Source organism: Epinephelus moara, chromosome 21 (genome assembly GCF_006386435.1).
Source record: "Epinephelus moara isolate mb chromosome 21, YSFRI_EMoa_1.0, whole genome shotgun sequence".
Lineage (NCBI taxonomy): Eukaryota > Metazoa > Chordata > Actinopteri > Perciformes > Serranidae > Epinephelus > Epinephelus moara.
The window spans coordinates 28,255,625-28,277,751 of NC_065526.1; the positions used below are offsets into that span (position 1 = coordinate 28,255,625).

At 42.8% G+C, this 22,127-nt stretch overlaps 1 protein-coding gene across 1 annotated transcript in view; it reads left to right on the forward strand.

Annotated features, from left to right (window-relative positions):
- Positions 1 to 22,127, forward strand: part of LOC126382469 (partitioning defective 3 homolog) — a 289,875-nt gene that overhangs the window by 130,134 nt on the left and 137,614 nt on the right. The window contains exons 6-9 of the mRNA XM_050032353.1: positions 11,495 to 11,586; positions 13,710 to 13,793; positions 17,124 to 17,249; positions 19,591 to 20,006. Of these exons, the coding sequence (XP_049888310.1) occupies positions 11,495 to 11,586; positions 13,710 to 13,793; positions 17,124 to 17,249; positions 19,591 to 20,006 (718 nt within the window). The remainder of the gene's footprint in view (positions 1 to 11,494; positions 11,587 to 13,709; positions 13,794 to 17,123; positions 17,250 to 19,590; positions 20,007 to 22,127) is intronic.

Genomic DNA, 22,127 nt, shown 5'->3' on the forward strand with positions numbered 1-22,127 from the left:
TGCAAACTTTCCTCTCCCTCCTTCTTTCCATCCACCTCACTTACTGTACCATGTAACACTCCCTTACTGTATCCTACCCTCCCGCTCACTCACTCACACACATACACACACTCTCCCTCCACCTGTGTCATGTTTGACATTGTCAGGAGAGCCAAGTCAAGCTGATCCTGTCAGTGTGTGTTGGATTCAGGCCTACATCAACGTTCAGCCCAACTCTGGCTGATTACTGTCTAAATAATCCATCCACACCAGTGGAATGCCAGACAGCCTCGGTGGGCCGGGCAAGGACCTCGGCGGGGTAAAAGGAGGATAGTTCAGGCGAAATAAAAGTGTTGGCTTATGTGGAATTCATGCTTTGTTAATGTAACGGAAAATACTGGACAATCTCAAACTTTTTTTGCTTGTTTTTTTTTTTTTTTTTTTTTTTTTAATCTCTGGCAACCAAAAAAAAATGTCAGAAGTTCCCTGAATCCCCTCAGGTTTCAAGTTGAGAGTTTTCAAAGTGTCATTTGTCATCCTTTGAGCGAGCTTTGTCACGGCTTTCTGTTCCTCTGTGTAATGTGTCTTTGTCTGTCTCACTATCTGCCTCTCTGTCATTCTCTTTGAGTCAGTCTGTCTGTCTGTCTGTCTACCTTTCCTTTTCTCTCTCTCTCTCTCTCTCTCTCTCTCTCTCTCTCTCGTGTTTCCTTTCTAAGTCCCATCACTCTCTTCATCTCCCTTGCGCTCTCTGGAGAAATAGTTTTGGAAACACTTCTCACTAATCTAAGTATTTTTTTTTACGTGGAAGATATCTATATTAAATATCGAAAGGAATCACCCTGCTCCGCCCTTCTTGGCGTGCCGAATCAAACGCACCCCCTATGAGTCGAAAAACAAGTGGCATTCACACCTTGTGCAATTCTATTTCGAGTGACACTGACTGAGCTCTCAGGGGACATCAACTCCTAAAATGTGAGTTTTGAAATTGCTTGGATTCCTGATGAGCCTCCATTGTCTATTATTTCTGAGAAAATTGCGGTGCATATTTCGCCGCGGTGATACCCCTCCACCAACCCCATCCGCTTTGATTGAATTGGATTGCAGAAATTGCTGTTGAATTAAGTGGATCGCTACAGCAGCGCCGTGGTAATTTAGGAAGTGCTGGAAGTCTCATTTTGTTCACGCTGTTATTGCTACTGCCTCTGGTGGTTCTGTGATGTACACAGACGCAGCGCTGCAGATACACTATGTGTGGAGACAAGCTGAGGGAAAAAAAGCAGAGTTTGTGCACACTGGATTATGGCTTCTAAACTTTATGTGGCTGAGCGTGACAAAGGCCAGGAGTATGTGGACATGTAAACATCAAACCCATATGTGTTAGCTGAGCACAATCTGCTGCTATAATTAACAGCCTCTCCTGTTCTTGGAAGGTTTTACACCAGAGTGTGGCTGCAAGGATTTTCTCTCATTTAGCTATAAGAGCGTTAGACATTGAACACGGATGGGGGTGATAAGGTATTGCTTGTAGTTGGTGTTTCAGTTCATCTCAAAGGTGTTAGATGGAGTTAAGGCTCTGTGCAGGCCAGTCACCTTCTGTCACACCAAACTGAAAAAAAACATTCATTACCTGGCTTTGTGCATGGAGGCGTTGTCATGTTGAAACAGGTTGTTCCCTAATCTGTTGACACAAAAGTTAAAGGCACAATATATTGCAGACTATAATTGGTATGCTTTGGTTTGCTACAAAGGAGGCCTGGCACAAACCATGAACAGCAGCCCCAAACCTAAAGAACATAATTGTATGTGGACACGGCTGTCTACATACTTTTGGCCTTCAATGTGTGTGTGTTCTGGGCACAGTGCACAGCTGAGGTCAGGACTCTATAATACCCTCCTGAGACCCGCACTTTTGTTTGGTATGCATTTTTAATTTCTCTGAGCTATTTGGGATCAATAGGACCAAAGTCTCAATGTCTTCAAATGAGTACTTCCTAATTAATGGTGTCTTAGTTTGTTACTGCTGCTAAAATTGGTCAAATTTGTTGCCATATCAAACTACAAACATCAATTATCATAAATAAACAAGTTTCCACCATTAAATTTGATCAGGTTATGTCTACTTTTGTGTTGGGATCAGCTGTTGACTGATTTGGCAGAGATGGCTGCCATCTTGTTTTTACATGGATCAGTGTATTGTGGTCTTACTACCACTAGATGGCACAAAAAAAGAATCCAGGAATGAGGACAACAGGTCTAAGTTAAGTAGGATAAAGTATGAGGTCAAGTAAACCCAAAATATGATGTCCTCATATGAGGACATATGGTCTCGGGAGGACACAGTAGCAACCATGTTTAAGACTATAAGCAGCAGGCATCCAAGAGGAAGCCACAAAAATCGTGGACGCACCGTAAAATCACAAATATCGTGAACAAAAGTGAATCTGGGTAGGCTTTCACTTTTGTTGGCTGTATTGTTTAGGTTGTTGTAACCGACAAGTCTTGCACACTGTACCTTTTAAATGAAATGAAGATACATCAAATGTCAACCATTCACAAAAAAATCATACATGGAAAATAGTAAAGTGTTCTCAGAAAAGACTTTGCCTCATGGAATCAAGTAAAAAAAAAAAAATCCTCTCAAAATGGAGGAAGGGTCTAGTTGCATCACAATACTGGAAAATATTTCAACCAGACTAAACATTGAAATTGCAGTTAATAATAAATCATTTAGGATTTGTGAAATGAATGTATAATAAACAAAATTTGCTATAACCACTGAATATTAGAATCCTTATCAAGACCTTTAAGAGGCATGAGATGAAATGTTACATTCAGATTTAGAGACAGAAATGCACACAGATATGAACTCCTCTCCTGAAGTTACATATCAGACACAAGCATGTTCTTCCTCTTCTCTACAGTGGCCTCCCACAAAACCAAACACACACCATCCTCCTCTTCATGTGTAGCGGCCCGACTGGCAGCCGGGATGATATAAACTCTGATAACGTCCTCTCTGCTCAATGAATCCTCGAGTTATTGACGATGCCGTCGGCCCGTCTGGATCCCATTATCAAAGTGTCTTCAAAGGAGACTAATTGAATTAGCGCAGGGATCTGTAATTGAAAGCTTGCTTTTAATGATGCATTGTGGTCTCGCACTGAGCCGAGCGTCAGCATTAATCAAACGTCTCCCTGTCATGACAGATGGGACCGTGTTGTGCTCTGCAGTATCAACATTATCAGGGGCATCGAGTTTATTTGATCCTGAGGATTGGCAAAGTCGCCTCATCTAATACTTTGAAACCAGTAGACCTAAACTTCACAAAAAGAGGAGCCATTTTTTGCTGTTTATTATGTTCTTTTTTTATGTTTAATCACTGGGGAAAAAAACCTTAATTCAGTAACAGCTCAGCTCAATTAAATGTTAGATACAGATTCCCTTTCACAGCTGGTATCAGCCTGACATACTGAGTCTCTGGCCTCAGTGACTGACCCAGTAAATAAGACATAGAAGGTCATGTGCAGTGATGTCTGATCATTACATCCCCTGACACAATGAAATGTGACTGTGTCCGTTCAGGCAGGCAGCAGTGAACCCTGCGAGTGCCCTCTGTGGGTGTTTAGGTGGAAATCTGAAGATAGGCCGTCTGTGAGATGAGCAGCACACCTGGAGCTCTATCTATCTATGTGTGTGTGTGTGTGTGTGTGCGTGTGTGTGTGTTGTCTCACCGTGCAGGAACTTGATCAGATTTTCTGTTTCCTTTTCCTGAAAGGGGTCACACACCCACTGACCCACAAACCATTTGTAGGTTTTCCTTTCTTTCACTGTTTTTTTTTCCAATGTCTTGCTCTTTTTTTCTCTCTTTGAAGAGAAGAGTTGAGTTCTTGTCTTTTTGTTTTAATTTTTGTGGTCAATCATCTCTATGATGTAGTACAGTGACCTGGAAAAAGTGGAACCTTTCAACACCTGTAGTCAACTTCAGAGCTACAGATACTCTACTGCCAGCACTGATTCCTCACGGCCATTTCTGTATGAAGATTGTGTGGAATATCAGTTAAACATTCTCTTCCATCTATCTTTGTGTTTGGAACTCAGACCCAGATGGTCTGTAGTGATCTTAAGGTTGGAGGTCAGAGATCAAGGCTAATTTATAGGCTCTGGTTCAGTGTTTCATCCGGTCGTGGACATATGGAGCTCTGCTGGAGAGGGCACAGATACCAGTTAACAGTGATGGATGTGTGTGTGTGTGTGTGTGTGTGTGGTGTGTGTGTGTGTGGCTTCTCTCTCTCTCTGTGAATGTTATGTTCAAGTTCAACATGTTCAACATGTGTTGTTTTGTCTTGTGCGATTTTCTGTAAGAAAAGAATGAACGTGAATTTGACCAATCAGGGTGTCACCTCCCATTCCCTTTAAAAGCCAGGTGTGCTTGCACCTGGCTTATTGCTATTTACATGGTAGATGGTGAGGAGCATGGACATCCAGAGGGAGCTCGGAGTAGAGTCGCTGCACCTTCACGTTGAAAGGGGTCAGTTGAGGTGGTTCGGGCATCTGATTAGGATGCCTCATTGCTGCCTCCCGTTAGAGGTGTTGCGGGAACATCCCATAGGAAGGATGGACCCAGGACACGCTGAAGGGATTACATATCTCATCTGGCCTGGGAGGGCCTTGGAGTCCCCCAGGAGGAGCTGGAAAGCATTGCTGGGGAGAGGGACGTCTGGGGTGATTTGCTTGGCCTGCTGCCCCCATGACCTGGCCCTGGATAAGTGGATGAAACTGGATGGATGGATTCTGCAGATTTGAGCAGTTTTCTGCTGAGGATAATGCAGTAAATGAAGTAATGTCACTGCAGCAAATATTGTGAGATATTTAAGTAGCAAACCTAAAAACTGGAGGTTTAAACATGACAAAGAAACAGAACTAAACTTTTATCTTCTGAAATAAACAATGTTAAGCTGCTCCTTGTGCATAAAGGCGCACAGCGTCTCCCTTAATGGGGGGTCGGACAGCAGCTCTGCAGCTGTGCTCTGCTCTCTATGTTCACATTAAGGAGAATGTAATTAATATTTTCCTCATTAATGATGTCTTATTGCACCCACCCACACTGCATCCGCGTGTCCCTGTGTGTCTAACAAGCAGAGTGTACACACACCTGCTTATGTAGGCTGCTTGCCATAAAAATGAACTGCGTCAGTCTGAAACTAGCAATGACAGTTAGGTTTCGCTGTGCACTGTTTTGAACCAGGTGTAACATAAGGCCCTTAGAGTCAGACAGCACTGAAATGTTCGGCCAAGTGTTTGAAAACTACATCTGAAACTATCTTATCAAAGAATAAGTAAACAAGAATGTGACTAAACATTCTCTGACAGTTTTTGGTACTTGTTGTATTCACTGGCCACATTTCAGTTGGTACCCAGAAAGTATTGGGGGTTGATACACATCCTGACATGAACGGCAAATAGCACAAAACGTCTGTTATCGGCTGGCCTGGGCCGACGTAAAACCTCCTTCGGTGGAGCTGAAAGCCGTCTTCAGAGTAAACCCAGTGAAGGTAAACCAGCTGTTTATTTAAATAAACATTTGCTAAACTTGAAAAAGAACGATATTAGTCAGCTGACGATGTGATGTTGATTTGTTTGTGTGAAACTCTACATGATGTGAGTGATTCATCACTTTATGTGGAGACGTTTTTTTTTTTTTTTTTTTTTTTTTTTTGGAACTTTGACATGACTTAATTGGCACTGTCAATAGTCAGCTTGACAGGGTGTGCTCTCACCGCTCTGCATCACTTTAATGAGTTCCAGTTTAGTGTTTCCCAGTCAATCTGAAAATGGGCAACTTCAGCATTAAACGTAATGTTAAAAATATTTTGTAGTGTAACATTTTGGGGAAGAAATCATTTGTATTTTAACCAATTTGGATTTAAAAATTTGAAAGTTGTCCAAGAAATAATAGCATCCAGGTGCAGCGCCCCAAATGAGTAAATATTGTCTGTACTGTGGCTTTTTTTTTTTGTATGGATTTTAAATATTTATGCAAAGTTGCAAACTGTCTCATTTGAGATTTATTCACCATCACAAAGTTTGCATTTTGTCTGTTAAGTTTTTTCATCCTCTTATGAAAGCTGAACTCCATTCCTGTGTCTATGCACACCTCCACATCAGTTTGTATGTGACAGTGTGGTCAAAGTGGCAGGAAAGGGGAGCGGGCAGCACTTCATTAAAGTGCAGCATTACTCCACTCACTCTCTCTCCCATACATACGCACACATACACACCAGGCGCAGACCACTTCATTTAGTCTGAGAGATAGAAAGGACAGGCCCCAATGGATTCTCCTATTAATCTTTAATGAGCCCCCGGGCCTGAAAACTGCCCGCCTGCCTCTCCTTCTCCACATCCAGGAAACAAACAATGACTCGGCTGGAAAACACATCGGCCGCTCGTCCTCCTACCTGCCTGCCTGTCTGCCTGCTAGCCATTAACCCCCCAACTCAGCCCTGAATTATTAATGCGGCTATCTATCTCCATAGTCGCCCAGCCGACTCCCATGAACGGGAATGGGCGACGTCTTGATGGTGTGGTTGGGAAAGTGTGGCGATGCCTTTCTGAGTGTCTCCTTCTGGACTGTGGAGAGGGATGTTGAAGTAAAAGCTGATTGGTCCATCTGTCAATCAAACTCCTCGAGTCAGCGCGAGTTGTTTCAAATGCTGGGAAGACACCAGTGTTATTTTATTTACAGCTGATACTACATTTTTTTTTTTTTGTTATGTTCCTCTTTTCCTCTCTTTTTTTCATCTGTGGAGAAACTAGTTTGTAGAAGCAGCAAATATGAAATGGAGCAAAGACAAAAGAAAATGGCTAGCGTCGATCATGTAAAAGAAACCGAACAATTTAAACAACAGACTATGCTACATTTTAGCATGAATAAATCATGCTGTGCTCCATTTGACTCATAGGTACAGGGTAGATGTTCTGTAAACCAACAGGGCCATCACATAGGTCATTATCCACCACGAGCAGCCTCCACACTGTTTTTTTTTTTTTAACAATGAAAGACTGCTTTGCAGCACAGAGTAAAGAAGAGCAGATGGACTTAAACCCTATGTAACAGCAGAAATGTGAAAAATTGAAAAGCCAATTGACCTTCTGACCTTTGAAACAGCATTTTCTGACTACAAGACCCATTTGGTAGCTGCTCTGAAGCTTTCGATCATATCACAGGAAAGTCATCAGCCAATTTGACAATGACAGATATTAGTGAGCGGTAGGGAGGTCAGTTTTGTTTATTTTTGCTTTTGATAGGCCGGCATCCATTAACAGGTTATCAACATGTTCATTTTTAAGATTTTTTTTTTTTTTTTTTTAAATACCAGAGGCCTTTCCTTGTCGTCTGGCACTGCACTGCCTCACTGAGCCTTACTGCTGCATTCCAAAGTGCTATCCATTTAGAGGTGGTGAAATTTTAATGTTTAGTGATGTAAATCTCGTGCCTTTAATTTACCTTCATTTGGCTTTGCTGTCAGACAGCTAACCAGCCATGTTAACATGAGGAAACATGCCCACTTCCCATCCTCCAGTCTGGTTCCTTGGCTGCTCTGCACTGCGCAGCACCCATGTCAGGTGGGAGCTAACGTTAGGAAGCTAGCGACACCACTCATGTTGCTATTGCATCTATTAACATTGGTAATCACAGTGGTAGAACGCATTGCTTCAGAAACATTGGTTCATGTGGAGGTCGCTTGTTGGTCTGGTGAGTTTTAAAGTGTGTAATTTTAGTAATAGAGGAGAGAATTGCAGGCTAATGTTGCGACATAGCATGCAAGTCTTCCTTGCTTGGTTTGAATGGGATGACATACGTTTTCTGTTTGCGTTGACCAAACATAACTTTGTGTAGGCCAACTATGAGCTTTTTGACTGGACAACAGCAAGCAGCAACTACGCTGCTTTCAAGCCAGTAGTCGGCTTTGTGGCTCCTTTAATTTGACAAGCACGATCAAATGTTCAATGATTCATGTGATGAGCGACTAGAGCGACCAAAGCTGCCACAGATATTTTTGACGGTCGTGCTTCTTGGGCGTCCGCGACAGACTTTGCTTCTTTGGAAGCTTCTGGTCTGAACGTACAGTAAGGCAGCCACAGCCTTATACTCTCTATTCTCTGAGTCAGCTTAAACGCTGTGAAACAAAACAAACAAAAAAACACTGCAAAATGTATGTAATGCACAAGGAAGTTCTGTTTCTGAGTGGCATCTAGGACACGCCCCCTGGCTACCCAAAGGCGTAATCCAACCAGTAGTTCTCCCTGCCATCAACTACATCACCATCTCATCAAAAGATGGTGCTGGATGCACCAAGAACTACAGATTTTGCAACAGCAAACTCAGCTTTCTCAGTCAATAAAGCACACACACAGGAATATATTGCTTCGATCGACTACATTTCACATCAACACTGATGGACATCCACATAAAGGTGGCAAATATTCCCTTTAAGTGCTTCTGATCTTAATCAAACTAACCTTATTTAGCCATCATGGCTAAGAAGTCCTAAAAGTGTTCAGAAACATGTAAATCCATGACCACTGGGCAACTCCATCTGCCGATACAAATGACGCAATATGACTAAAAGCTCCACCACAGCTACTACATGAGTTGTAGTGTAGATTGTTCGACCCACACCTCCATTATGTTCATCCGTCTTTGGACAAGAAGCAACAGGGTGTGTGGGAAATCGAGTAAAACCAAACCACTGCATTAGATGGAGGCAGTATTTCTTCCGCTGGCACATTGGTTTATATTGCTCTAGAATTGATTGGATATATTGACCCATGGCAGCTGCCATCAATGAATTTATAATGCTCAAAATACATTCTGTACCACACACTTTTTATTTATAATTTTGCCTCAGTTTGTTTCTCTAATTTTACTTCCAACTCGATCACTTTCTTCACCTTTCTCCATTATCTTTCCCACACACACACACACACGCACACTCTTGCATACACTACCATACACACAAACACACACACGCTGTGTCTGTCTGACTGTAGAATAGAATTGTCAGTGTGCAGCCAGATTCCTCAGACATGGTGCATATTGAAATAAAGGGTGTGTGAGATGCCTGCGTGTGCTGTGATGAATGCCGATCTCATTTGCTCTTCCTCAGATAGCGACTCCTCTCCCTCTCCGATGTCCCCCGCCCTCACTTTCTCGTCTCCTGATAAATATTGAATAGTGTTAGATGTGTTTCTGAGGCTCTTTGAATTGTTATTGTCTCTCTGTCTGCTGGACTTTCTCTTTATCTGGCCTCTGTGGGTTTAATGCTCGTGTCTACTTGTATGTGATCATGAATGCAGGGCTCCTCTATACGTTTAACTGAAAGGGGTCCATACCGTTAATAAATCATAGACTTGCACCATATAGTGGAACACATTTTTTGGCAATGTTCTCTTTATAAGTGCTGTAGATATTAAGTCCTTTATAATGCTGTGAAAAATCTTGGAATGTAGCGCTGCTGTCCACTGATCTGAGAAATGTTTTATAAGAAACATACTGTCTTCTTTGTAGTCTTCCACATTTGCTTTTATTTTCAAGTCTATTATCAGTTTAACGTTTTTATTTTGTGAGGCATTTGTGGTCTATAGTCCTCTTTTTTGAATGCAGGAATATTTTATTTGTCTGAGTGCTGAATAATGACAGGTGGAGTGGAAGCAGCAGTGCCAATTTGTAGTGAGCACAGCTAATCTTGCATACTACTGGACCGATCAGCCTAATATTTTGCAGGCATAGTTATGACTTGAATGCTAGGGCTGCACAAAATGCAAAAAAGTTCATATTGCGATTATTTTGACATTGCGATTGATATTGCGACTCATGATTGTAGTGGAAATTGTAATTTTTGTATTTAATTTGCAGTAAAAAACAATGTAGACATGACAATGATGTCATTTTTGCTAGGGTCTCTACAAAATACGCATGTTCCCTTACATCTTGAATATGATTTGATGGCTGACGCATCTCTTTATCACCACAGTGCCTCATTTATAATGATGTGTTGTGATACATTTGACCTAAATTGCAGCTCCTACGATGTGGTTATTGTACTCTGCTGTATTGCGATAATATCTTGATCAATTGTGTAGCCCCACTGAGCGCTCAGGCATCTGTTTTAGTAGCTGTATTATACCTTCATTGACTGCTGATGCCTTACTCTTTCTCAACAAATTATGTAAAAAAAAATAAAAATAAAGCAGTGAGTAAAAGGCTTGGCTTGGCTAAAAACAACAAGCCTTACCGTCTCTTGCATGACACATTTGTCGAAGTTGAAAAACTGACATCCACAGAAAAGTTTGGTCTAATTTTGAACCACAGCATCTGTAGATTAGTTCCATACCCGATATGTTATGATCTGCGAAATAGTTAAGCACAATAAGAGATGAATTAGCTCCTATTTTTGTTGTCTTAGCCCCCATCTTGACTGTAATTGAGCCGGGAGGGACACTTAAGCCAGGCGCAGCTGCGTGATGGTCATTGTCTAGAGTGGCCACGATTCAGCAGAGATCTCTACTGAGTGCACTTTTCTTGTTACACTTATGATGCAAATGCCTAATTGCTTTGGGTTAGGCTGTGAAGTTGACTCATGTTAGTTGCTTATGGCGTTTATGATGGAAACGTGCATTTAGAATTCAAATGCTTTTAATAATATTAATTTTTCTTAATGTTTTATGATTCAAAAACTGCCTGCTTCTCACATTTGCATCTCTGTCAGTTGACAAAAGGTATCTTTCTGTTCTACGCTTTAAGCTGCAGGATACGACTTTCAAACTGAAAGACAGCAGTCAGAAGTCCTTGCATACTCTTTCTCACACATGTACACACTCATACGCTGCCCTGTAGCTGTACGTCCTCCAGGCACCCAAAGTGTCATGGCAACCGTACGGCAGCCACGGTAACGGCAGGCTCATTTTCATACTGATGAGGCGGCCGGTTGCCGGGGAGGCCTGCGCTGCTGCTGCTGCTGCTGCTCGCTCGTCTCTCCTCTCCGGTGTCGCCCTGAAATTTTAATGACCTTCTTTCTTTGCTTCTCATTTTTCTCCTCTTTGCTCTCAGCACCCTGTCTTGCATGTGAGTGTGAGTGTGTGTGTTTGTGTGTACATGTCATGAGTCTCAGCCTCAGAATTCAGACACGTACCAAGTGTGAGCAGAACAAAGGCAATGTAATTTTGAAGGGCATGTATTTTTACACCTGTGGAAGACCTCCTCCGACCTGCTCGTCTTGGCTTCGTCAGGTTAGCAGCTCAGTCTACTTTTTAGCTGCTGAAAGATACTTGTTGAAGGTTGGGGGTAATCTCTTTAAATGTGAAAGAGGCTACGGCAGGTAGCAAAGGTCATGAATCAGGTTCAAACCACCTTGTGCTGAATGAGCATGTCTCTCACGTCAGATCGATGAAGAACAGGGATGATATTCGCTGAAGCCAACTCACTCCTCTTTTGCCTCTTTGTGCTTTGTTCCAGGAGGACGAAGCCAGGGAAGAAGAAAATGGCAGGATCGAGCCGGTTGGTCGAGCCGACTCCTGCATGGACCACACCCCTGTGAGGTCACTAGAGTAAGTGCTTCAGTCATGGATCAGCTTTCCCAGTTTCTGCCTCTCTGTGTCATCACATTCTCACTGAAACTTAATAACCTCCTGACACTGGAGTGACTGGTGATTGCATTGCTGAATATTTAAGCAGTTTCATTCCAAAATGTGATCTCCAATATTTGGGAAAAGTCACACCTCTTGTTTAAAAATGACTCTAATCTGGTATTTCATAATTGCACCCATTGAATGAGCTGCATTTGTGCAAATGTTTTGTGTTACATTTTCAGATGACAGCTTTTTCCAAATGGAAAGAGATTTGGAATGAAACCCATTTTTGTGTTCACCGCACCTGCATAACCCCAGGAGAAAATTCTGTTATCACAACTCCGGCCCCGTTTTGTAGTTTTGGCCATCGTTTCAGTAATGATAACATTGGACTCAACAAATGAATCTTGCTCTGACGGTGATGTTGCCGCGTTGCCCAGATCTCTGCAATTGGCTTGGAGAGCACAATTATTACCAGGAGGATTGATGGCCAAAACTCTGGAAAATAAAGTTGTCTGAAACCTGATTTTCCCTTCAAAGTTGACATGGGTAAATCAGCTCTCTCCTCCCTTTCTCGACATAATAAGTACTTTAAAGGCAGTCCAGCAGCTTCTACATTGTAATCCAGGTTTGTTTGTAGAAAAATCTCATTTCAACCCTGCGTCCTGATTTGCATAATTCTCTTTTGTGGGAGCAAAATGATCCTCGTCTCGCCATCAGAGCTCTCCCACGCACCAACCCATTCAGCTCCTGTTATTAACAACTGTGTTTTGTTTTGTTATTTTGCTCCGTTGCATGCTTCCAGTTTAATATGCAGGTATGGTATTGTCATTATTCCTATGATTTCCCAGAGACTCTGGCTTCTCCCGCCTCTTAGTTGTCAACAAGGGGCCCATTTTCCCCGAGCTAATCATAGTGATTGTATCAAAGCTGTGAGCCGATTAGATTTGGCATCTTGTAAAATGTGCCTGTGTTTAGATGTTTTACAGCAAAACAGACTGAACAGGTAAAGAAAGCTGCCTCGGAAAAGCAAATAGCTGTAAATGTGATTTGTGCTTTTAAAAGGTCAAAGGCTGTCATCCACATATTTATCCTCATATAAAGGCAATAAAATGATGTACAGCCCAGGGCAGCGTTGGAATGCATCTGTCTGGGTAGGAGATAAAGTCTGAATTAATTTTTCCCACACTTTCATTATGAAGTCTGTTGCTGTTTTTCAACTACGCACAGAGGTTTGCATATTTACAGTCATAATGTTGAAGTTTCCAGGATCAGGCACTGACCCTCCCTGCAGACATTTACACCTGAAATGTACAAAACTGGGAGTCAAAGTGTTCACCTGTCACGGGATTATATTTGAATGTCAAACACATTATGCTGCTATTTTCTGAGGTGGGCTAAGGTGGCTATCTGAATCGCTATAACGTTGACACGAAGGTTGTTTTGGTGCCAGCAACAAGGTCAAAGTGAGCTGCACGCATCCTTTTTTAACACTTCTGACTTGTGGTTTATGCATTTCAGCTGCAAAAACTGTACACAGACTAAATTACATCAAGCATGCTCGAAATAGGGTTAGAGTGAGGGACACTTGTGACAAGTAGAAAGACAGTTTTACACTTTTTGGATGTTAATATGTCCTTAAACTTTAGCAACATGTAGGATTGTGTTTTTTCCCCCTACCAGCAAATAAAAAAGCAGCATTTTGCAATTCAATTTAGGCACATCTCTAAAATTCTCAGTCTCTCGTGACACCCTTTGAAGATTGACTAAAGTCTAAATTGTGTGAGGGTTTAAGTGTTCCTTGTTATCCCTTACATGTGTGTGATTTATTTGGATTGCTCTGTTTTATTGTCTTTTTTTGTCAGTTTCCTTCAACACCTTTTGCTTTCTGTTTTTTTTTAATTTATTGACACCACTCTGTTGTTGTCATCATTTTGTTTCTTCCATCCTCATCTCATTTTCTGTTTTGTTTTCCCCCCACATGGTGTCACCACTCTCCTCTCTTCTCTACTCCCCCCCACCCCTCCCACCCCCACCTCTACTCCACCACCTGCACCCATCCACCCTCGTCTTTCCGTCTTCCATCCGTCACCATCTCCCAGAGACATAGTCAAACTGGTGGAGGTGTCAAACGACGGTGGGCCCCTGGGAATCCACGTGGTGCCTTTCAGTGGCAGGGACCGCAGGTAAAAATATCTAGAGCGAAGCCCTGGTGCTCTTCAAACAGGCTAGAAGAGAGTAAAGGAGAGGTACGGGCAGACATAGTGTCCACAGGGCCTTTAACACATCTAATCAAAGGCTTTTTCATCTGCACTTTTGTCTGCGCCAAGTTAAACCATGCAGTGTTGATTTGCATTTCCATTACCAGTTAAAACACACCAGGTTGTGCTGAGTTGCGCCTGTGATGGACCATCTCCAGAGTCAGGCCAAGAATCGCCCAACTGCTTCCATGCAGGTTGTGGTGACATCAGAGAGGCTTTGTCATCATTATTCATTACACAAATGAAAAAAACTGTCAAAGACTGATGCGTATTTCATATGCACGCCAGTGATTTAATTCACTGTGCCACTCAAAGGCTAACAGCAGCTACTGGCAAGGCAGAATGCTTTCTTGCATGCTACATGCATGATTTGATGTCACGAATCGACACACCTTAAATGTCAATATGACAACTTTGATCATTCTGTTTGTTTTTATTGGCTCTCTTGTGTGACAAAGGCCCAGCTGTAGTGATGACTGGATCTTCAAGCGCTTAAAAATGAATGTGAATTTATACCAGATTATTCAAAGTGTAAGTATCCTATTTCATCGCTTGGAGAAAAAATTGGTGGAGCGCCGTTCCAGTGCACCTAGGTCAAGCAGCAAGCTCTGTTGTATGGAGATGCAAATCCCTGCTGACATGCCGAGTCAAACTGGGTCAAGCCAAGCCAGCACGTGTGTATGGAAAAGGGCTAAAATGATCATAGTGGTTAAACATGTTTTAATAAAGAACTTAAAAAATATTAAATTATCTCAAAATGAGTGACTTTTGTGTTTAGATTTGTGAGTAGGGTTTTTGTAGAAGTGCACAATACAGAACAGTTATTAAAAAAAGGTTTTGTTCTGAACTGCATGCGCTTTATTAGAAACAGTCCCTGTTATCGGTATCTCTATTTGATCTCTACATATACAGTCTGTGCTTTAAGCAGCCCCAGAGTGGTAGACACAAGACAACTTTTTGAAAAGAAAAAAAAAAAATTGCCCAGTTACCCCCTGAGCTCAACATTCTTCAAATTTATTGTAGATTATTATAGAACATAATTGTTGAATGTTGAATTTAGTTTCTGGTAAAAGTGGCTTTAGATGTGGTAGCTTTGGCTTTTTGAGGCCTGCAAAGAGAGAAGTGTGCCGCCTCACCTGAGACACACAAACACACATGCATACCAGACATTCCTCTTTGATGCCCATGTGAAATCACTTCACTACTTAAACAAACCCACTGCCATCCACACTTGCACACACACACACACACACACAGGTTTGCACTGTTGGCATCATGAAGCCATTCGCCAGTTTACAGTGATCAATCATTCTTGTTTAGGGTTTGCAGGTGACTGTCATATTTCTCTGTGGCTCCTGTCACATCAGCTTTACGTGATACAAAGGATACGTTGAGCAGTGCGTAAAACAAACACACACACACACACACACACACACATTCAGAAGCACACATACACAGCTGGAACAAAGTTGTGAAGGAATTAGAGGAATGTCACATCTGGTTTAAATATACCCAGAGAGGCAGCTTTTGGAGGTTGTGGTCCAAGTCATGCAGCCTTTCACAGTTGCAACAAGAATCCAGTTAAAAAGCTCAGTATAATTGAGAGTTTAACTTTGTTCAAAGCTGACATTTACGTGGAGGTCCTTCTCATTAATCTAAGACTGTTAAAAGTATAAAACACCAGTGTAGACCAGTTTAAGATAGGTCTAATGCTTAATATCGTTTTTATAGCGCCAAGCTGTTTTGTTCCAGCAGCTCAGAGCCGACTGCAGCCCCACAAACGTCTGAACTTTCTTTATGTATGACTCTGCCCCGAGACTCACAAACACGATCAGCCGATTCCAAACTCACTGTCGCGCTTTATTGAAAATCAAGATCATATCACTTTTCTCACCGCCCGACTTAATCAACCTAAAAGCACATTTATAATGCACTTTTCTTTTATTGGGGAAATGTCAGGGTAGGCGTTATCCCAAGATTAAGATGCCCAGCTTTCATCAGAGAAATAGCCCCTCCACAGCAAATCGCATTGTGTTCCCACTCAAATTCAATCAGTAGAATTGTCTCTGAACTTTTTCAACTCCTGAACTTTTCTGGCCTCTCTGTAATCACATTTCCATTCATATTGAATTATAAGCCCGAGGCGAGGGCGAGTATTAAACCCTAAAATCAACCCAATTTACCTAGGCGACACTCGCTCATACTACCTCAGAAAAGCCCCGATACACACGGACACAGACTATATACCGAAGAAGACTCGATTAGGTTTGTGTCGTCTTTCCTACCTGCGGTTGATTTTCTTCCTCTCACTCAGATCTATAATCCGCAAAGCGCCCTTTCAGGTGAAGTTAGCCTCTCGCTGCGGCTGTGCGGGGAGGCATAAGCCAGTTTGCCACACCGGATTACAGGACGACAACGGTTGCAGCTCAGCACGGTTGAAGTGCTGCAGTGCGATAGACCAGCCTCTCTCCAATTCGCCTGCTATCACTGTTTAATGATGCTGCTTTCTGTCGCTCTCTGAAAGCACATTGTTTATTCTGTTTTATTATTTTTTTGCTTGAAAAAGGGATGCAGGAGTCCTAGGGGTTAGAAAATTAACACCTGCAAAGCGTCGACCCCGGCAGAGCTGCAGTCGAGTTTTTCAATGTGTTGATTGCCTTTGAATAGATGCCTCCCCCACACAGCCTCCAAAGCACCCTGATGTGATGTGACTGCTTTCTCTCATAAGCCTCACTGGTACACTGATGATGCAAATGACAGGACCACACAGTACACTCTTTTCAAGTGCCACATGATAAAGCAGAGGCAGCAATTAGGCATAGCTCTATTTTGACCAAAAAAAAAAAAAAAAAAAGCTTTTCATTAGCACGGCATACTCTGATTCTTGGATAGCCACCTGACCATGGGAATGTTTGTATTCATGAGTAGCAATAATACAGAAATCACAGGACAACAAGGCGTTAATGTCAAAAAGCTTAGAGTGAAAAACACAAAAACCTTGGGTGAGCCATAAGCACAGACAGGTATAGAAGAATTCTCTTTGTATTCAGCGACAAACTCTCAGTATCTCTTTGGCAGGATTTTGGATGTTTGACTGTGTTCAAAGAACAACACAGTGCTTATAATTCTAGTCCAGTATCTCATGCTATACTGCACTCTTCAACCTCAGCTCTGTCCTGGCGACAGCAAAGCAGCCATGTTGATTCCACAGACATCATCCTGCATCTTTTTGACATGAACTTTTGAACATTTCAGGACTCTTGGCTTGTTGGTCAAGCGTCTGGAGAAAGGAGGCAAGGCCGAGCAACAGGGCCTCTTCCAGGAGAACGACTGTATCGTCCGTATCAATAACGGAGACCTGCGAAACATCCGCTTTGAACAGTAAGACAGCAGCTCACAGGACCCACTGCTGAGCTCTGGTGGTCCCCGGACTTCCTGTGTGATTGGCTTTTTGGACCTTCGCTTCCTCCCCTCGTCTTACACCCGCAGCCCCAAAGCCTTCTTTTTTGCTGTTATCCTCTCTCCTCATGCCTTTTTGACCCCCCCCGCTCTCCTGCCAGTGCACAGGCTCATCTGCCGCCTGTCACTGTGCTAAGCTAACCTTTCCCTATTTAACTCCTGTAGGTCGCACCCCCAATCGCTGAAGCGGTCCCTGCAATCCTCCCAGCCTTTATTCCCCTGTGTTTCAGTAACAGCTCCACTGGACTCCTGTTGTAACACTTCTCTCGCTCCTTCCATTGGAAAGAATAGGAATAGGGCTCCTAACATTCACAGTCTCTGCTTTTCAGCTCTGCTCATATGCTTTCATTACCTGCCTAACCAAACCCACCAGCTAACTCCCCTCCCTCTTCTCTATATGCTGCATGCCTTCATGTTAGGTATAAAATCTCACCTGCTGAAAACGCAGTGATACATATAGGTGTTTGATTTGATTCTCACCTGTCAGCATAAATGTATACTAAGTACATGTATGTTTTCAACCTCAGTATACAATGCACATGTGATATACAACTAATATGCAAAGAACCACACACACATGAGCAAATACAGTTGTATTATGATGATGAATTTCTGTCTCATGGGACTTCATGTGCAGAAATTTAAAGGGTCTGTTCACCCAAATCATTTTTTTAAAGGTCCAGTTTGTAGGATTTAGTGGCATCTAGCACTGAGGTTGCAGAAATGAAACTTCTACCATATGCTAAGCCTGAAGGAGAACTACAGTGGCTGACATGAAGAAAGCAAAAACGTGCATAGCCCTGCTTAGAGATAGTAATTGATTTGTCCATTTTGGGCTACTGTAGAACAACATGTTGGACTCTGTGAAAGAGGATACAAATATTAATGACTTATTCAAAGGTAAGAAAAAAGAAACCATTCATATTTTTAGGTGAATGTGAACTAAAGAAAACATAGTTCTAAATATTATATAGCATTTCTGTCAATATGTGCCCCTAAATCATGCACGCTGGACCTTTTAAAAAGAAATATATTTGATCTATTTTTCCACTTACCACTTGCATCTTGCTTTTGTCTAGCCATGCAGGTAGTTTTGGTTTCAGTTGTTGGGGGTTTGAGATGTTTATCTCTGAGATATTCATCGCTATTTTAAATGCTCAAGAAACGATGTCCCTGTATTTAAGATAATATAAAGAACGTGCTGTCAATAGTTGCAACAAAGAGACTATTTTTTTTGGTAGAAATGGTTCCCACATTTGTCTCTGCTTTGCTTGAGTGGGGGCATAAATTAGGGTAACCGGTAGACGATTAAACCAAAACTATCACTTTAAGTACTTGTGAGAAATTCTATAATCTGGGTGAACCTACTGGTAAATCTCAGTCAGGTTATGGTGTCCCAGACAACCCTGCTGCTGAGCCATAAGTCAAGTAATGAATGGGAATAAGGCCTCCATAGATAGTGTTGTTACAAGAGCATCGACAGTTGTTGTTTAACAGTATTTTTATGAGGGAGCAGATTACATCTTGTGTGCTGCTCACTTCAGCCTGAAATCGTAAAGATGCCGAGACGAGACCATCATCCACAGGGAGGGTTATTAGCGGCTGGGAAAAAAACGGTGCTGGAATTTAACAACAAAATTCTCTGGGGGGGCCACGCTTTAGTTGTCATTCAGGGGCCAGCAGGAGCTGATATTCGGGGGGGCCCTGGCATTTTTCCGAATGTCCGTGCAGCTGTCACGGGGCGAGGGGAGAGCCATACCGAAGTCTGCTTTATTGAAACAGGTGGTGCTAACAAGGCTCCGCTGTTGCAGGGTGCTGACAGCCAACATAAGTTTCCATTCACACCTACTGTACATGAGCTCACACCGAAAGGGGGTTTAAAAGAGGATTTTCTGCAAACTATCCGACGGATAGAGGTCTCCTTCATCTGGAGCCAAATGAGGGGATTACGTGATGGAGCTGTCGGGGAGGGTTCAGTCTCTTTTTAGAGCCGCTCTCGCTGGTAATAAGTATTAATTAACATGTCAGAATGTTCAGGTGGGCGAAGATGGGTTTTATATATATATTTATATAGTATGGGTGTGTGTGTGTGAGAGAGAGAGAGAAACAGCGGGTGGGCTGCTTCACTAGGCAAGTTTGGGCAGACAAGTATGAATGTAAATGATTGTTAACAATGGCTAAAGAATGTCTTAAAGGCTGGAATCATTCAAATAATCAGCTGTCTCTCTTCATTTATCTCCTCCTCTCACTCTTTCTTTCCTAGGGCCCAGAACATGTTCCGTCAGGCCATGCGCTCTCCTATTATCATGTTCCACGTGGTGCCGTCGTCCATGAAGGCCCACTACGAGCAGCTGTCCCACGCCGAGAGGAACCCGGCGTACAGCTCGGGCCGTTTCAGCCCTGACTCCTTGACCGGCAGCACCGTCTCCGGCATGGACCACGCCCCGCAGAGAATGTCCCGACACGGTTCCCAAACTCACCCACACTCTCATCCGCATCCTCAATCCCATACTCACCCAGACCAAACTGAAGGCTATCCCCCTCTGACTCACCCGGCGGTGTCTGCAGCCAAGCCGCCGACAGGACACACTCACTCGCCTCAGAGGGGGCTAAACTCAACGCCAACAGGAGGATATACCAAAAAAGTTGGGAGGAGGCTCAACATCCACTTAAAGAAAGGTAAGGTGAAGGAAGGAGGGAGGGAACTACTTCAGTGCCCAGAGACGGTGCTCTGTTGGAACGTGTTTCCACTTCTCGTGCTTCAGTAGTGAGATTTGTCGAGTTCTTGCAGGACACAAGACGTTTTGAGGCACAGTCATGTTCTTGGAGACTAATCAGTGACTAATAATATTGAAAACATAGTGATGCAAGACCCCTGTATTTTTTCCACTTAGCTTTTAGTGCCATGGCAATGCAAGCCCAAGCTGTTAGTAAGCTCTTCAAACCTAGAAACATGTTTGGAAACTTCCATTATCAGAAAAGTTCTCCATTGTTGTTGTGGAAAAACATCCCTTCATGATGTATTACATCATTTTGCTTTTGATAGTCTGATTCTTTCCAGAGACTCTGTGAAAATCTCCTCTCATACTATGCAATGCTCTGGCTTTTAAAAATGAGAGGGATGCTGTGTATGTTCCTTGCGTTTCCATTCCAACTGAATAAACAAGCAATTTCCCCATTCCTGGCACATCGAGAACAGGCGTAAGAACCGTTTATTGAGAAATGACACAGACATAGAAGCATGTAGAATGTGAACAATGATGTAACAGACTTAAAAACAAGCAGACTTTACCATACACAAGAAAGTAGTGAACAGTGGTCCAGTACACTGCGATGTTGGGAATTAAACTTTGGGGACATCTCCTCAGTATAGGCGTTGACTGACAGCTGGCACAGGTGGTGCATACCTCTGCCAACAGGATACCAGGTGTCGGTGCCAGGTCTCAGGGCCAGAGAGCTTGTTGCTAAGCAGCCGCTGGTCCCTGTGTGCTGTCAAATGCTACAGCAAAGAGTCTGACAGGGCTGCACCATATGCCTGTTGAAGTTTTCCCCCAAATCTGTTCCCTCTCTCGGGGCTAGAATCAAGTCAGTACATAAAACATAAAAACGCCCAGCTGGTTGTTGCATATTCCATCCCAGCTGATAGCTATTTCCACTTGTTCCTCTCTCCTAGCCTTTTCTTCTCTCTCACACATCTCTGCTTGGTCACAATACTCAGGGAAAAAAAACCCTGCATTCTGCGCATGATATGCCAGAAGATCTGTTATGTTCTCAGTCAAAGATGTTATCTTTTCTCATTCCACCTTTTGTTTGCTGTTGTCGGAGCAGACATTTGCAGGGATTAACAGCGACTCCCAAGAGGCTGTTTGGCTCATCTGCGTTGTTTTGAGTACCGATTTAAGCCCACAGCTTTGAGCGCAGATTAAACTCCCGCATTGTTTATGTGCTCGAATCAGACACCGGTCTCGTCGCAAATCCCGGGGAATATCAAAATCAATCAAAGGATCCCATTCTGCACAGGAAATTGCTTAGGTATGTCTTAATCAAGCTAATGGGAGTTTTAAAGATCCTCCTCCCTGTTTAAAGCCAGGAACACCACAGGCATTTACCGGTGACTATAATACCGCACCTCGTCTGCCTGCGGGAAGTTGATTGGCTCATCAATGAAGGGGATTAGGTAGAGGATGTGAAACAGAATAGCTAAGTGTTCTGCTATTCTTTGCATCAGCTCAGTCAGACAGGCAGTGAGGATTAGGGCCAGTACTCTGATACAGCAAGGATGCTCATTATTGTTCTTATATTTGCTTTGTTGACAGTCTGACACGGTGTCATCTGGAACAGTTTCCTTACAGAGCTCTCCAAAACACAAACATAAAGTACCTTGATTAGAGCTCGATGTGACCAGGTGCAATGCTCGAGGAGAAGGACGGAGTGTGGTGGTCGTCAGCATGTTGACAGGTGGACTTGCTGGAATGAAACGACACTCTCCATTACCCCAGACAGTGTGATATGTTCTAACCATGGGTTGTTTTTCAGTTTCTGGCTTTAATTAAAAATCAGGCAAAAGTCTCAAAAGTCCTCAGGCTGAACTTACTGGCACCGTGCAGTTGCATGTGCTTATTACATCGTCCGACTTCTTACTTCAAAAGTATTAAGTTGCTTTGCCTCACAATATATTCAACTTTGATTATTCACTATAATTCTACTTGAGCTTTCTGTTGACAGGATGCACAGTTTCGCCTCATTTCCTGTATTTAACTTGCTTAATCATAGGAAATTGTTTGTTTGTCTGTTCGGATT